The 16,462-nt window shown below is 46.8% G+C and overlaps 6 protein-coding genes across 6 annotated transcripts; 3 read left to right on the top strand and 3 right to left on the bottom strand.

Moving 5' to 3' along the window:
* Nucleotides 1–798: 798 nt before the first annotated feature.
* N7478_012118 (PAN domain-containing protein) lies at nt 799–2,199 on the bottom strand (the record flags this gene model as incomplete). Its single annotated transcript, XM_056928332.1, has 1 exon — nt 799–2,199. One exon carries the CDS (start codon nt 2,197–2,199, stop codon nt 799–801), a length of 1,401 nt encoding a protein of 466 aa, XP_056773440.1.
* Nucleotides 2,200–4,062: 1,863 nt separating this feature from the next.
* Nucleotides 4,063–6,744, bottom strand: N7478_012117 (putative C6 transcription factor; the record flags this gene model as incomplete). The annotated part of the gene is made up of 2 exons (XM_056928331.1): nt 4,063–6,579; nt 6,670–6,744. The coding sequence occupies 2 exons, from the start codon at nt 6,742–6,744 to the stop codon at nt 4,063–4,065; spliced, it is 2,592 nt and encodes an 863-aa protein (XP_056773439.1).
* Nucleotides 6,745–8,838: 2,094 nt separating this feature from the next.
* On the top strand, nt 8,839–9,693 carry N7478_012116 (uncharacterized protein; the record flags this gene model as incomplete). The annotated part of the gene is made up of 2 exons (XM_056928330.1): nt 8,839–8,930; nt 9,024–9,693. 2 exons carry the CDS (start codon nt 8,839–8,841, stop codon nt 9,691–9,693), a joined length of 762 nt encoding a protein of 253 aa, XP_056773438.1.
* Nucleotides 9,694–10,310: 617 nt separating this feature from the next.
* Nucleotides 10,311–11,492, bottom strand: N7478_012115 (ditrans,polycis-polyprenyl diphosphate synthase; the record flags this gene model as incomplete). Its single annotated transcript, XM_056928329.1, has 2 exons — nt 10,311–10,873; nt 10,964–11,492. 2 exons carry the CDS (start codon nt 11,490–11,492, stop codon nt 10,311–10,313), a joined length of 1,092 nt encoding a protein of 363 aa, XP_056773437.1.
* A 702-nt stretch (nt 11,493–12,194) lies between these two features.
* On the top strand, nt 12,195–14,916 carry N7478_012114 (exocyst subunit SEC10; the record flags this gene model as incomplete). The annotated part of the gene is made up of 2 exons (XM_056928328.1): nt 12,195–14,357; nt 14,437–14,916. 2 exons carry the CDS (start codon nt 12,195–12,197, stop codon nt 14,914–14,916), a joined length of 2,643 nt encoding a protein of 880 aa, XP_056773436.1.
* A 991-nt stretch (nt 14,917–15,907) lies between these two features.
* On the top strand, nt 15,908–16,393 carry N7478_012113 (uncharacterized protein; the record flags this gene model as incomplete). Its single annotated transcript, XM_056928327.1, has 1 exon — nt 15,908–16,393. The coding sequence occupies one exon, from the start codon at nt 15,908–15,910 to the stop codon at nt 16,391–16,393; it is 486 nt and encodes a 161-aa protein (XP_056773435.1).
* Between the last annotated feature and the right edge of the window lie 69 nt (nt 16,394–16,462).

Below are 16,462 nucleotides of genomic sequence, written 5' to 3'. Positions count from 1 at the left end.
CGTTTTAAGGTCTCTTATACTTACATGAATATATTTAATCAAATCTTGGAAAGTATACTGTACTTAGATATACATGCATATAGCCAAAGATATTTCCCAGGGTACAGCCCAAGATGTAGTGAAAGGTTTAACCAAAGATACAGATAAAGGTGTATCCTAAGGCGTAGGAAAAGGTTTAGCCAGAGGTTCAGCGGGATATGTAGCCAAAGGTGCAGCGAAAGGAGCAGCGTAAGGTGCATCGAGAACTGCAGCGAAAGAAGTGGTCAAAGATGTAGCAAAAGATGTAACGAAAGAAGTCTATACAGGCATAACCAAAGGTACATATGAAGAGCCTTGGAGGTAATTTAGATATCAAGTACATTAGCCCTACTACAACCAAGTGTGTATTACGGATGGAAACATTAGATGTAGATAGATTCATTTGATAAGGTCTATGCTTTCATCTATACCGAGACTCTATGTAGAACTCCGTAAGTGAATAGAACCAAGTCATCAGATGTGACCGCTCTATCCAGCAAATATCTCGAGAAAGAAAAAAAACAGAAAGACAAAGAAAGAAGAAAGCGCTCCAGTATAACGCCCCATCAATGATCTCATCATTCGCCGAGATGAAAAAGTAAAGTTGATGACGATGTGTTTGTGGTGGTTATGATGTAAGGTAGATGAAAAAAGGAGAAAGACAAGGTGTGAAAGATGAAAAGTATGAGAAAGGTCAAAAGAAAGAAAATATGTGCAGCGAAGGGTATGCGTAAATATATACAGTTTTGAAAGAAAAAGCCAAGGCATTCGAAAGGTCATTTAGTCAAAGATGTACTGGACTTCAGGACATGATGACTGGAAAGTATTGAGAAGTTTTTGAACACGACGAGTATTCCAACCAGAGGAGGTCCCATTACTGGCAACACCTTGGAGCGTCGTGGCGGCATGCTTGCATGTACTTTGATCGTGGTTAAACGAGTATTGCAGACATTCTTTATTCATCATGCAAGCGTCGGCGCATGAGTCAACAGAAGGGACGGTGGGCTCCTCAAAAACGATCTCAGCTCCTGAGAGATTATCCCAATCTTCACGTTCGGAAAGGTTTTTATCGTGGACGAATTCGCGGTAGACATCGGCGTGCAACAGAAGGGCATTCTTGCCGCTTGTGAACCAGCCTCGGTCAAAACTCCAAAAGTCTTCAATATCACTAGGAAGCATGTGATGATACGAAATCACTGGGAAACACCAGGGCTGTCGGCCGTAAGCTTCGGAGAAATGGTCGACTTCCGACGGTCCAGAAGTCATCATCATAGGCCAAGCCCACGTCAAGAAAATATTTGTCTCTTCAAGGGCTTTGGCCAGAACACAATCACCAGCCCATTCAATGGCGGTCATTTTCTCCAGTTCCTCTTGAGCCTCAGCGCGATGAGCGTTCAAACGAGTCATTGCCTTGTTCGATAAAATGACTCCTGAACCACCATATGCGAAAAGAGTATCACCGATTTGCATCGGGCTACCAAGATAATAACTTCGAGTGTGATCCAAGTGCTGCAACCAGTTGATCATGTTTTGCCAGACAACGTAAGTATCAGCCTCAATAAAGATATACCATTTCGCATCTGGCATGAGTTCCATCGCACCAGCGGTCATAGGCAGAAACTTCCACTTGTCCAACTTCCATCCGGGATTGTTCTGTTTTCCAAAGGGGCCATTGGAGTCGTCGCCTAAGTCATCGCTGGACAAGCCGTCGCGACCGACTGCCTGCAGATGTTTGTAAAGCTCGAATTCCGGTTCTCTGTCAAGGGTCTCTTGGGTGACGTTTTGTAGGACATCATAGGTGCGCACACCATGAATGACTTCTTCGTAGTCTGAGAAGACTGCGAAATGCGGGACGCATTGGAGGCCAGTGCGTAACTGTATCGGCACCTTTTCCAAAGATTCCGTTGCACCGGTTTTCAAAATGACCATCACATCGTCCATAGCGTGGCGTAGGTGTTCGCATCGTTCCTCATGATCAGTGCTGCTAGTAGACGGGGTCACCGATTCCACAGGTGATTGAGTTCCCTCCAAAATCATGTGTTCCTCCTCCATTTGAGCCCATTGGTCCTGGTTTTTCGGGGCGGCCGGTGTTGCGTCATACGTGTTGAAGACGTAGTAGAGAAAGGTAAAGGTAAGGAGCGGTGAGACGATGAGAATCCATCGTCGTGGAGAGCCCAACATGGTCGATATCGGTATAATTTCAAAGGAATGAATCGGGTCGTTCAAAAAAGGAATGTAAAGAGCGACGCCATAGAAAGAAACCACGGGAGGTTTCAACAAAGCACAGAACAAACTGTCAAGGGAAGAGGAAAAATGCAGAAGGAGAAGAAGAAGAAGAAGAGAAAAAGTTGTGAAGGAGACTCAAGGACAGGCAAGCGGTGCCTGCTGAAACGTGCAGGAAAAGACAAAGGGACGAGGATCATCGACGGCAAACAGGTCTATCGTTCTCCCTTTTCGCATAATTTTCCCCATAACCCAGTGCTGGTGAACCCGACGATCCATGGGGCAAGCACAGCAGCACGAACCCAAGGATTGGTTGACCGACAATGAAGCGCGGGAGTGATAGGCTAACCGCCTGGTTCATTAGGGAGCGATCATCGACCACGCGGGCCATGAACCAACGAGGCTGTGCGCGGGAGTTCAAGTCTACCCGCCAGCCCCACGGCCAGCGTCATCGGTTGCGGGTTTGGAAACACATAACGAGTAAAAGATCGACGGGGGGGCAAGTGAGGAGTGGGGAAACAAGGGACAAAAGAGTTGGGTTCGTGGACTCATCTCAAGGATGATCCTGATGATCGCCAGGGGTGGCACAAAGTGGTACAAACAACCATAGTGAAAGAGCTTCAAGGAGAGAAAGGGAGCTTCAGTAAGTTTCAGGAGGAAGTTGAAGATGCCGAGGTTCAAAGGTTAAAATTGAGTTTGACCAAAGAGCAAAAGGGACAAAAGGGACAAACAGTCCAAGCCTGCAGTATACAGTAGAAGGTTAAGGGACACCTACAATATTAGAGTAGAAGATGAGATCTTGAGGATTTGGATTAAGATACATCAGTCTTTTAAGATTAGCACATAAGTTAAATCAATTAATGAATTATCATTATCTGTCAATTTCAGTGTTGAAGCTGTCAAATCACCTAAAACCACGGGTGTTGAGTCACGTGAACGGTCTGCAGAACAACAAGACTGTAGTTGATGTATATACTACGGAGTACAAGTTAGAAGAACACTCTTTACTGTAGACTCCGGATTGGATTAAGTATCACCTTAAATCACACAATCCTTTATTTCTGCCAAGTCATCTCAAAATCCCTCATAGAATTCAAGATTATCGCGTTGCCTGCGCGGAATCTAACCCCTGAACATCGCCAGATCCACCCGGATCCATCCTTACCAAAAACAGGCTACGTCGATAATTATTGACAGATCTACAGTAATACGCACATGGCTATTGAAACTATAATGAAAGCTTAATCCAAAGATATCGATTCATTAATATCTATGTAGTTATGTGTGTAGATTCAATGGGCCCATAAATATTCACTTTTAAATCTAGATATCCGGCCGTCTTTATTCCGGATGGAATACAGATTATCTGTATACAATAATACACACACCTTCATGCCAGAGAAATTCTGTACTAAAGCTCAATAAGGCTTTGGCAGTGGGGATCTCTTCTTCTCAGTGGCACCTAGCACCGGCTAGTCACTTTTATGACAGGTGAAACCATGAAACCATGAAACCATGAAACTTAACCCGCCAGTAGCGCAGACTAGTTATCCGAATGTTTGGACGAAACATCGGGGCATTTGGACAATGCGGTACGGGGATGTCGGTCCGAGTATCTGGTCTTTACAGAAAGCAGGCTGAGCTACTTCGGAAAGCCGTGGAAAGTGGGACGGACGGCATTGGTGGGTGGGTCAATCCAATCTTAGTTTTTTTTGTCCGCACGGGACAAGACCAGAACCCCAAGGCTCGAGGCTGAGGTAGCTTCAATGGATGAATAATATTCTTGCTCGAGGAAGCGAATTCATTTCACACTTCGCAAGATCAGCCGTTCATCGTCTTTTCAGGCACCTCTTGGAATGTTTCCGGGAAAAATCCTGGTGGTGGCCAGATATCCGCAATTGATGGTGGATGAACAAGAGGCTGTGTACCACCCAGTCGGTCGGGATCGTGACAGAAAGCCTGGAAGGTACTATCATCCATGAATCCAAAATCTTTCAGTCCAGCCTCGCGGTTATTCGACCATTCAGTGGTGTCCAAATATGCCAAGTCCTTAAAAATCGCGTCCAGATCACCATTCACAGATGGGTCAAATGGCATATTGTCACCGGGAGGAACTGGCATTGATCGATCACTCGTTGGTGGCTTTCCAGTCATCATCACATTAGAAGTAGATGAATCTGGAGTGGCTGGCTGCGGGGGTGCGCTGCCGGGTGGGTAGATCGCATCAGGACCACTACGTGGCGTCACCTTATCTGTAAGGACTGAATGTGCATCCATTGCTTGCGGATGGGACACGTCCATCATGAACAAATCAGAGTTCTCCATGACGGTATCCTTGGGTGTCATGGACTGGCCGTCGACGGGTATACTGATACCAAGGATAGACGAAGCATAATTCGCTTGATTATGAGGGAGCATACTCTGAGGACCCGTCCCGGGTGCATGTACAGGGCCACCAAGAGGGGCAATGCCAGGCATAGCAGGGGGTACAACTTGATCTGGGAATGCTGGTTGCTGTCCAGGATAATCCCGAGATTGTTGCCAGCGGTTCATCGAAGAAACCAAGGACCCATATACAGGCCATGTTGGTATTAAGCTCGCGGTTTTTTGTTGAAACTCTTCTGCCCATTGAGCAAAAGGAAAGCTGTCTGCGGCATCAACTTCATGTCGTAGTGAGAAGGCCTGCTCGGAGATGGTGCGTAGCCCAAATTCAAAAATTGGTGGGAATCCACAAACGGGGAAATTCTCCAATTGTTGAGAAATCATAGACAGTCCTCGGTACAGAAGCTTCTTGGCTCCCTCTGTTGCTGGGCGTTGCGCCCGGTGAAGTCCTTGTTCCCCGGGAATGAGACGTAGATACAACCAAAGCAATGTGGCCACATAGGTAAGGCCAAGATAACTCTGGTGTGGTAGCAAAGCGGAGTGTCGTTCCGGATAAATGCTTTCAGGTCCGATAAGTCGACATCCAAGAGGTAATCCATCATCCCACCGCTTTAGGTCCACCACCAGCTGCTGAGCAAAGGAGGCACCGGTGTATCCCATCGCCAAGTTTCGCGACGTCTTGTTCAAGACACTAGCCAGTTCAACCAACCGGTTAAAGCAGCTTAATGCTAGCAGTGGGCCTCTACGTGGAGCATTTTTGCCATGCGAAACGCCGGCCGGTGGAAGCACATCGACCCAAGAGTTCCATTCCTCCAGTCCATCCTCTTCTAGAAGGCCAACGGTCGCCAGTTCATTTGATGTCATTGCCGGGCATCGGGAAAGGCGGAAGGACAAGAAAGAGTCAATCACAAAGCATCCCAAGAAGACAGCCTTGCCTTGTCTCAATTCATCAGAACGGCGGGTGTCAGTCATCACTCCCAATCCCATTGCAATGGCCATCCGCACAGCTTGCCCAATTAAGAGCCACGAAGCGTTCCAGTCATCAAGTCCCATGTTGACCAACGTTAGAAGTAGTAATGCTTGGATGTGACCCAGCTCGTAGCGCTCCTTTTCAGAGGGGATCAAATACCGTGCTATAGTGTAGTATTCTTTGGCTAGAGAGAGTGCACCAGCGGGTCCCATTCGTGGGTCTGATCGAGCTTGAGTAATGGTATAGCTCAAGATAGCCCATAAAGCGGCATGGTCTCCAGAACCCGGAGAAGTCGTCGTCACGGAGAAAGGCGCATTGGCGTAGAGGTAAGAGGCGCGGAGGATGTTATGTTTCGCAACGATAGGCAGCCACGAATGAGTGGTAGCGAAGTAAATATCAAGGAGTTGTGAGGTCTGCGGTGGTAGCTGAAGTGTACGAGGAATATTGCCCGATTGCGTAGCACGACCATCCACTGGGGCCTGCGCCAGGCGCGCTCGTTTCGCATCGGGGGAGAGTCCGCCCAGCGGTCCAACTACTCGTGGCACTTCGGGACCTAATGGACTTGCTTCTCGACCGACTCGAAATCCCCATTGACCATCCGGGCCATCTAGGTAATCATCACGTGGGTTTCGCGATCGCTTTCCTGTGACGGTGGGAAGTGGTTCCGAGTTCGACAGCATCTTTTCGAGTGCGGTGTACAAGCGACTTGACTTCCAGGTCTCGTGTAGACTCTCTGAAGAGTTATCGTCCGTCCAGACCGACATCAATTTGTCCCGACGATTCTCGGATTCCATTGTCGTTCCCAGCATGGCTAACATGGTGTCTTCAAAGCCATCGATGTTGCAGATTGACAGGGCCCATAATTTCTCTAGTCCCCGGACATAACCTTCGGGGAGACCTCGTTTCTTCGCATGCGGATCGTACGAACATGTTTGGCCAGACGCCTGGCAGGCGGAGCAAGTGGGACGAATACCATCACATTTATCCTAAAAAGTTGGGGAAACGCAGGGCGCATCGGTTAGCGCAAGACTTCTGGCAAGCTTTTGAAGTTGACAGCAGAGAAGGTGACCACTCACTTTTTTGCTGCGACATCGGTCGCATGCTCTGGAGACCCTCTTCCGTCGAGGGGCTTTATCGGAACCCTCGTCCATGAGGAGGGTTTAGGTTGAGGCTAGAAGCATGCCATATGTAGAAAGCAGCAGGAAGAGCATGGACAGCAGTCCGGATCAGCTTGGAGGATTAAAAATTGTAATCACTTGGGAATAATTCAAGAGATCTCCAGAGAATTTCAAGGCCGAGGTTTGCGAAAGAGAGAAAAGAACAGGAACCCAAAGGTCCCAAAATCCGCCGATCAAAATGCCGAATGCAATCGGAAATGATGGATTACGCAAGAATTCCGGGATTCCAATGGGGAATCTCCACCAAAGCTTGGCTTAGTCAACCACTTGGTTTAACTATATCTGTAGTATAACAAATAGGATGAATAGAGTCTGTAGTATAACAAATAGGATATGAAGAGAAAATACAATCAAAGACAGTTATCATTTATCTATCATAATACATCAAATCCTCATTCTCAGCCACAAATTCCGCACAGAATCGGCGTTTAGCATATCCACGTGACTTCCCCACGTCCCCACAATCATCGAACAACCACACTACACTACACTATGTAGAAAGTACTTACTATAGAGTATAGAGTATAGTATGTAGTAGATGGTACATAGAGGATAATAAAGTATATACTAAGATACTAGACTGTCTCTTATAATACTATATTCAATTAGTACCTCACTTCTATAACTTGAACTCACCTCCCACATACTCCCCAATTGTCCTCCCACTCTATTGCCGATAGTCGGCACTTTAACTTTCTCCCAATAAAACTCCAAATCAATAGTATATGGAACACCTCCTAAACACACTGCCCCACAAAACCCCTTCTCGTTTTCGTACCTTGAAATATATGTTCGTGATTGATAAATATATCCCAAGCTCTAAAAAAAGATACTCTGTGGGGGCAGGGGTAAGCGATAACAGGAAACTAGCAAGCCAAGAACATAGATATCATCATAATGGAGCCGAAATCTAGACGGAGATGTGAGACCCCGGCATCCCGATCCCACAATTGACCCGCCGGCTCCCCGATAAAAGAGGGCCATTGGGTCTTGCAATTCGGCTTCTTCTTCGTCTCTACCACTCGGAGCCTCAGAAAATGTCCCGGTCGTGAAGCGAGAATCTAGTCTATCCGGATAAGACTTTTGCCGCCTTCTATACCGTGGACTATCTTGGCAGACTGAATTTTAACCCGAATTAAACCTGCATCTTTGACTCGCAGATAGTAAGGGAAGAAGGAAAGAATCAGTTCTTTCTTTACTTGAGTGAGGAGAAAAGAAAAAAAAAAAAGAAACGAGACAAGCTTATCCAAAAATAAGATTCAAAATTAGAATCAATTGAACTGCGCGCCCGGGACTATCCTAACCTTCCCCGACACTAGAATACGCTGGTTTCGAGATTTGCCTTGGTCTCCACCCATTTCAGGCTATGCAGCCTATGCTAATATGCTTTAGTCCTAATAAGACTGTTGCCCCATCTTAATGACAGCGGTGGCTCGTTAGTGTTGGGCCCAGGAGTATAGTAAGTAAACATATACCACTTGGATTTGCGACAGAGTAGAAGACTAGACCCAGTGTTAATTTGCAAGAATGGGCTTCCATTCTTGCTGATTCCAAGTTCACTCTTCAAGTGACTTCTATCACCTTGAATGGATACCCGCTTATACTCCATTCAGATAATATAAAGCAGTCTGAGAGTTCTTCTCTGTTATCGTCCTTACCATAACTAAGTACTATAAACATTGAATATCTGTGCACTATTGTTCCACTGACCCACCACCCATATATTCATAGCTCGCTTTCAATTTTCGAAGCAATTACTGTACCTCATTATAACCGTCCATCTTTCCTCAATCATGACTACTAGTACATGCTTATACTTTATTTTTTACATTCAATCTACTCACTCAATGTACTCAATGTCAACTGCCCGCCGAGCGATAAACACATTATCAGTTCACCGCCTGACTATCCGTAGGCGGTGTACACCCCCGGTAGCTTTATTTCTCTCAACATCGAAACTTCTATCATTCAAGCCTTTGTTGTTTGCTTGTTTTCCCCCCTCCAACCTCGATCCTCGACTCCTCTAGATGATCTATGCATCGGTGGGACCATAATCCCCCCTCATCCATGCCTGGATTTGCAGATCCATCAGACCTAGTGGCTGCTGGCTGGCGAAAGCGAAAACGCGATCATGAAGACTCCGCAACATTAACAAAGCCGTAAGTAGTCCATAGCAACTCCCCCCACTGAGGGACTCGACCTTGTATCTATGTCCCCGGAATTCAACTGACCCATCTATCCCGTCAATACAGTCCAACTTTCGGGCACTACCGAGTAGATCGCCCCGATCGGGAGAGTAACTGTTCATTGCCCCTATCCCGACATCCAACAGAGACGGACGATCTCTCTTTTCGCCCGCGCTGTCTCCCTCGAAAGCGTCGCCATGTTCAGACACCTTACCTAACTCTCCCCACACATCAACAATCTTCTCTCCTCTCTCCAAATGTCTACGCCTCGCCACAAGACCCTTACTCTCCGCCCGTTTCGCCAAAGTCTCTCGTCCCGCTACCTTACCCTACAACATCCCCTTCAGCACTTCGTCCCTGTCACATCTGTCACCGCCGTCCCACGACACGGCAGGTACTAGATGCGTATGCGGACTGCGATCTTTGCGGTGAAAGAGCTTGCTTTATCTGTCTTCGCCAGTGCGATGCCCTAACATGTCCGGGCATCAACCCAAGCACCAAGGCCCTCCATCAATCAGATATCTACACTCCAAACGAGACTCTTGATATTTCGGATACAGTTTCTCGCCGGAAGATATGCTCCAGCTGTGCTGTTGAGGGCGTTACTGAGGCGGGAATGGAAATTGTCCGATGTCTCGATTGCGTCCACGGTCATGCTGCTACGTCGTGGTCCACTAGATCTATGCCGTCTGGTTGGCCATTGGATGCAATGAACCTTGATCGGATGAATGGATAATAATAATACACTGCGCTGCATTCCCATGTTATCGGTTATGGATACGACCTTGATCGAATACTCGATATCATGAACACGACATAAACATGAACATGTACCTACGACACTACACATTCACCATCGCCCTTTACTTCGTCTGACTTGATGGATATTGTTCATGCATTTCTTTTATTTTCTGTTTTTACTCTTTTTTTCATTTCGTTGACTACCCTATACCGTTGGAGTTGGATGTTTCGTGTGCATAAGCCTTGCATCTGGTTTCATTTGCGCTTCCCTTCCCCGAGGGCTTTCTCTTCTGGCTTCTTTTATATTACGCATTGTGTCTATCGGTTCCATTTGTTTCTCATTTCAGATTTTATTTCATGGCATAGCATACTGACACCACAACTTAAACAAATTAATGAATATTCAATGACATTTCCCTCCCTCCTCGTCGCCATGATAAGAACAATTATGAATGCAAATTGAGATACAGAGATATATATGAATGACTATATGAAGATGTAGGCCTCAATGTCGATGCTGATCGGGTATAACATAAAATGAAACATAAAAAACACACCGAACTATACAGCTTAGGATCCCCCTAGGAACCACCTCCTAGTTCATAAAGTTCCTCAGCGTCCGAATCGCATTTGAGCTCCAGCATAATGCCACAAGCCCCGCATGAAACCTTGATATTCCACAGCCTCACCATACCCAGTCATACCATGACTCCGATCCCCAGTACAATACATCTCTGTAAGGCGGATCTGCCACGGCGGGTACCCATCGAGTTTCAAGTAAGGCCCAAAGATCAGTAACAGGTCAGGCTCAGGCTTAATGATATTAATCGGGGCGCGATCCGATTCGGTTTCGGACTGGAGAGGCTGGGAAGTGATTTCACTGATTTCAGCATCAACCAGTTCTGGCGTAATATCCTCCGGAGACAGTTTGCCGTTCTGGGACATCTCGGCCAGAGTCTTGGTCAGGTCTACCATGGTTTCTCGACCGTCTGTGGCGGAGAGGAGTAGAAGTGTCAGGGGAGGTACTTCGGATCTGGGGTTGGAGTTGGCGCCATAGATTGGGTGATGGGGTGCAAAGAGCTGCAGATTCGGTTGTTGGGAGGGTGAGCCGTAGTAAGATGCGAGCTTGGTGGTGATGATTTGATGTAAGGCTGGGATGCAAGATTTCAAGGCACCTGAATTTAGATCTGTGTTAGTTATTTCTTTCCTTTCTCTTCCAGTTCATAAATGAATATGACAAGGTAGTACGATATAGGTGGAAATACCTGTCTTCTCATATATACTCAGTTGAGAAATCCCCGCACAAGCACTCCAGGCCACTAACTCAGCCACCTCATCCATCAGAACCGCCAGCGTATCATCTTCCGTGCGCAAGGTCAGAAGAATACTTAGATGCTGCGGTAAGCGCTTCAACCCGCGCACATCCTTCCGAATCAGCTCCGGCGTCCGGTGGTGGTGATAAACGATGGCAAAGACTCGTTCCACCACGGCATGGTAGGCTTGCAGAAGACGCACGATGATACCGAAGATAATATGAGTGATGGCATAGGTCAGATGGTGAAGTTGCGACTTGACGAATGTGCGAATTGGAGTCTTTCGAGTCTTCTGGTTCTTCTGACGTCGCGAGTGGGAGGAGGAGGAGTTCGCGGTTGAGGCTCTCGGTCGAGATGTTGGTAGATCGGAGGGATCGGGCAGGTAAGGTCTGATGAGATTCTCACGGTCTTGAGCGGATAGTTTCTCACCACGAGAACGAATCTCGGCACGTAGAATATCGCGCTCTTGTTGGGAGACCATGGTTGTGGGTGCCCAGGTGGGAGACTCGGAGTTCAATGTTGTAGGGAGGAACTTGGAAAGTCCACGTTGGAGCTTCCACGCAGCGAAAGGCGGGAGAAGCAGGCAGCAGATGAAGACAACGAGGACTTGGAGTAACGAAGAACAAGAAAAAGCAATGAATTGGACTATTGAGTGGAGGAAGTTTATAAAATTAATGTGTGATGGATCGAGTAGTTAATTTAATAATCTATTATTCTATTATTCTGTTATTTATTATAGGTATTATAGTCTATTCTATACAATCAACGCAGTTGACTGTATACAACTGTCTTCATTGTAGTAGATGAGGCCAAAGTGTTCATAAACTGGATTATATATAAAAAATAGCTGTATATATTGACTAAAATATTAAGTTAAATAGATAGAAAGTATTAAATGAATTTATAATAATATCTGATCCATTGATATTCCATAATACCCTACCCCCATACTGTAGTGGCATGTCTCTCCGCCACTGAATGCAACTCCGAACTTCCTTGCATCTCAGCTTTCAGCTTTCAGCTTTCCCCGGATTCTTCAATTCCCTTAACCACCCACTCACCCATATCCTCCAATCCTTCTTGGAACCTTATACTCTCCCTTCATACTGAGCTGTTCAATTGACTCGACTCGTGTCTGCTCTCCTCAATCTGGGCGACCCATGACGTCCGGGTAATTGCCATGATGCCCGACAATGCATCCATAATCTCGTCCAACCCCGCCCGCACCGTCTTCCCTAAGGGCCCGAGTTTTTCGCTAGAGGACTTCTCCAGTCGAGACTTTATAGTCAAGGAATTCATCGAGGAGCTATCCGATACAGCCATCTCCGCGCGTCGTTCGACAGTGGGAACAACAAACGCCAATCAACCATTCGACCCGAAACCCCTCATCCGCACATTCGAAGGCGCTCAGCGACGACTAGGCGAACTATCGGGAGATCTGGAAATTCGCGAAAATGAACTGTCCGCTGCAGTCCGTCGGGCAGAAGCTCAGCATTCACAAAACCTCACTTCGCTAGGCCGCAAGCTTCGACAAGCGATCGACTCGTTTCAACAGCTCGACACGTCATTGAATGGCCCTGGCTTGGAGAACACAGGAGGTACAGGAAACATGGCCGTCGAAACGGGTAGAAGACTGGAAGAACTAGACCGACAACGTCGTCGGGCCCTAGACGCCCACTTCCTCCTGGAGTGCTGGGATGGCGTCTGTAATCGCGGGGAGATCACGTTGCTGGAAAACTTGCGCCGATCTGGCACGGGCGAGGCAAAAGTGCGATCGGCTCATATAGCAAGGCAATTACTACGCATCAGTCAACGGCTAGACCCTCAGAGTTGGCACCAGAATCAATCGGCCAACGGGAATAATAACTACGGGGGCAATTCTTCGTCCGAAGACCTACATAGTGGAAACAGCACACCACGTCGGAATACAAGGGAGGTGATTGAGAAGTTCTCTGAAACCCTCGAGAAGGATCTGCTGAAGCAATTTGATGATTTCTATCGCAAGGCCAACTTTGATGGTATGAAGGATTGCGCAAACGTCTTGCAGGACTTCAATAGTGGCGCCAGTGTGATTGCGTTGTTTGTCAATCAACATCAATTCTTCATCGATCGCAGTCAACTGGTGACGGAGGAAGTCGGTGGTGATGCGGAATCATGGGAGAAGATGGCAGATCCAGACGCGGAGCTACCTGGAGTAGAGCCTAGTCTTCAATCGCTGCTGGATGAAGTTAAAGTGGTGGTGCAAGAAGAGTCGGCGATCATTAAGCGCGCATTCCCTTATTACGACCAAGTGCTAGAAAAGTTTATACAGCGAGTCTTTCAGCAATCCATTCAGCAACGATTGGAAATGGTTCTGGAGAAGGCCAGTGGTGTCTCTTCTCTTGCGTTTTTACGATGCTTGCAGAGCTCTCGTGGCTACATCAGTGCCCTGGTCGACGATTTGAAGGCCCATGGATTGACTGAACACCCAGAGACTATATCATCGCAGACCGCACTTTTATTAGACCAACAGTTGGAGGAATTGTTCGTGCCTTACTTTGTCGGGTCATCTTATATTGAGCGCGAGAAACGAACGCTTGAAGATATCTTCAATGCTCTTCTTTTCAAATTTACTAGCTACCAAGCCCGTCGCAAAAAGGCTGCCACCACTTTCATGGCTTCCTTGTCTCGTCCTGGAACCGAATTGCTTTCAACCACTCGCGACACGTTCATCGCTCGGTTGGACTCACCTGAAATCTCCCCCTTCCAGCGGAGAACGCTACTCCATATAGCCAAACTCGGCGATATTCCAGATACCATGCGGCTGACAGAGATCAAGCTTACGGAAGAAGATGGGCTGCCTAATTTGGGTGATGCGAAGCGAATGTTGAAGTGGCTGGCGGAAGCAGTGGGTCGTGGGCTAGAGCTGAGCGTTAATACTGATACCCACAAAGATGTGTCGGCTCTGTTGAACCTGCTTTTGATCACTGTGGGGGAGGGCTATATCGATGTTTGCCTTGATGCTTCGTTGGAGGCAGCCACTTCCCAAGAATCTGGTAAAAATGAACCAGACTTTGGATACCTCCACTCGGTTCGAACTATTATCAGCATTGCCACGTTAATGGTGATGTGTGTGAATGCGGTACTCTTGCCATTGGCAGCTGGTAGTATCACGACTCGTCGGGATATGGAGAAACGTAAGAACCAGGCCACATCCCGATTTGAGGATAAGATCAACACGATTGAACAAAAGACTATCGACGCAACACTTGCATGGGTAAGCCGGTTACTTTCCGGGCAAAGAAAGAATGATTTTCGGCCTCGTGAAAGCGATAATGCCTCATGGTTAGAAATGTTGCAAACACCGGTGAGCCTCCCATTGATCTGATACATCCAGAAAACGGGGTTAAAAAGGATCAAACTAACGCGTTTTTATTTGAATCTAGACCTGTGCCTCGATATGTACATTTCTCACACGACTGCATAACATTGCGCGTACCTCGTTACCCTCAAGTGGGGCCAACGTTCGACAAGTGTTGACAGAGATCGCACTGGGAACGCGTGGACTCTTACTGGAGCATTTTAAGCGGTTCGCCGTTAGCGGACCTGGTGGATTAATGGTGACCAAGGACATGACTCAATACGCAGACCTACTGAAGTCCTGGGATATCGACGAAGAGACCAAGGCCCCCGGTGGCGCGCTGGACGTGCTCTTAGAGGTGGGCAGTTTGTTTGTCATTGGAGTCGAGGCACTTCGAGAACGAATCCGTGGCGGTGCAGCGAGTGGAACAACCGGGGGGTCCAATAGTTCAGCTCGCAACCCTGGTCAAGAAGCCAAACTTAGTGTGCAGGAAGTGCGAGCATATGTTTCTCGTCGTGAAGACTCGAATACGCTGGCCATGCAGCAAGTTCTCAATGCTCTGTAATGATCTGTGAGGAGCTGATCTGTGAGGAGCTCGTGTTCACATTCTTCTTAACTCCCTACTACCCTACCTACGTCTACATATTCATGTCTTGCATCATGCAGAACAGAGAATTCTTTTTCCATGACTCTAGGTTCATGTACCTCACGATGCATGCCAGTGAGACAGGTCATATACAGTATACCCCTCCAAGTGGGAAATGCATTGCAGTTTGCAGCTCAGTAAAACCGGTTTCTGAATGATTTTGTTTGTTTTTTTTTAAAAAAATTATTATAATTTTCCTTTTCTTTTCTTTTCCCTTTCTCATTGTTATTTGCTATTTGTTCATGTACTCGGGGGGAAATGCCTTCTGGAATAGATTGGGGGCGCGAACGGAACGTCGGATCATGGATGTATCATTTTTTTGACAGGATCACTTACATCAAATTAAAGACACTAGTAAAAAGTAGAAAAGCTAGATCAACGGCCTAGTCAAAGCCGCAAAGTTATTTTTCCTTCGTCTTTCGAACTGTAGATTGCCAGTTCACGCGGTGGATCCGATCCTGGTGGCGCTACTGACAGCTCATTTACCGAGAGACCGAGAGTAGTAAAGTAGACAAAGAAATGTTCTTGGGAGAAACGGCAGATTTAGTTACTAGTAGTCTTTTGCTTTTTTCTTCATCTTAATAACGGGCTATTGTATTCTTGATGATAATCATTCTTCCCGTCGGGATTGCTAACTGAACTAGTACCCAGGTAGATCCAGAGATTTATCTCCGATCATCTGTACATGTAGCCCATCTGTACCCTGTCCTATGTACGTAGCTGTACGTACAGTGTCGTAACAAAAGTTCTCATAAAACTTATTTTCGCCAAGCCTTAGTAATCGGGCGGTCAGGGCTTACCGCCTTCAAGGTAAATAACGCGTAGAAACAATATACTATACTATATTAAAAAAACACGTTAAAATCACGTCGAAAAGCACGTTAAAAAACACATTATAAGCATCCTCAATATGCCTCCAAACCGTGTGCGTCAGCTGCTTCGACAGCCATCTTCTACGCCATACTGCGCACCCTTAAATCCACCGAGGCGTCGCGGTCCGCAATTAGACGTGTATACACGTACTAAAATTACTACTCTACGCTCAGAGGGTCTCAAATATAAAGAAATTCACGCCCGTCTGCCTCATATTCCTTTCGGAACAATTGCATCGACTTGTTATCTCGAAAATAAGCGAGAAAATAATACTACATCGCCGCGATCTGGGCGCCCGCGCAAGATCTCTGAAGATGATCGTGATCGTATATTTGAGGCAATCCATGGCAATCCACGTACCAAAATTGAAGATCTAATGGATGCTTGTGATCGTCAGGTCCATCGGCAATTAATCTGGCGCCTTCTCAAAGAAGCAAATATGCGAAAATGGCAATGTATGCACCGTCCCGAGTTAACTGATGAATGGGCTTCAAAACGACTTCAGTGGGCCTTAACCTGGTAAAATTTAACCCCTGAAGAATGGAAATTAAGACTCTACTAGTCTGATGAATCAACAGTTGAAAGGGGAAAG

This window comes from Penicillium angulare (assembly GCF_028827245.1).
Source record: "Penicillium angulare strain IBT 27051 chromosome Unknown utg000010l_segment0_segment0, whole genome shotgun sequence".
Taxonomy (NCBI): Eukaryota; Fungi; Ascomycota; class Eurotiomycetes; order Eurotiales; family Aspergillaceae; genus Penicillium; species Penicillium angulare.
This window is presented reverse-complemented; position numbering and strand designations above follow the sequence as displayed.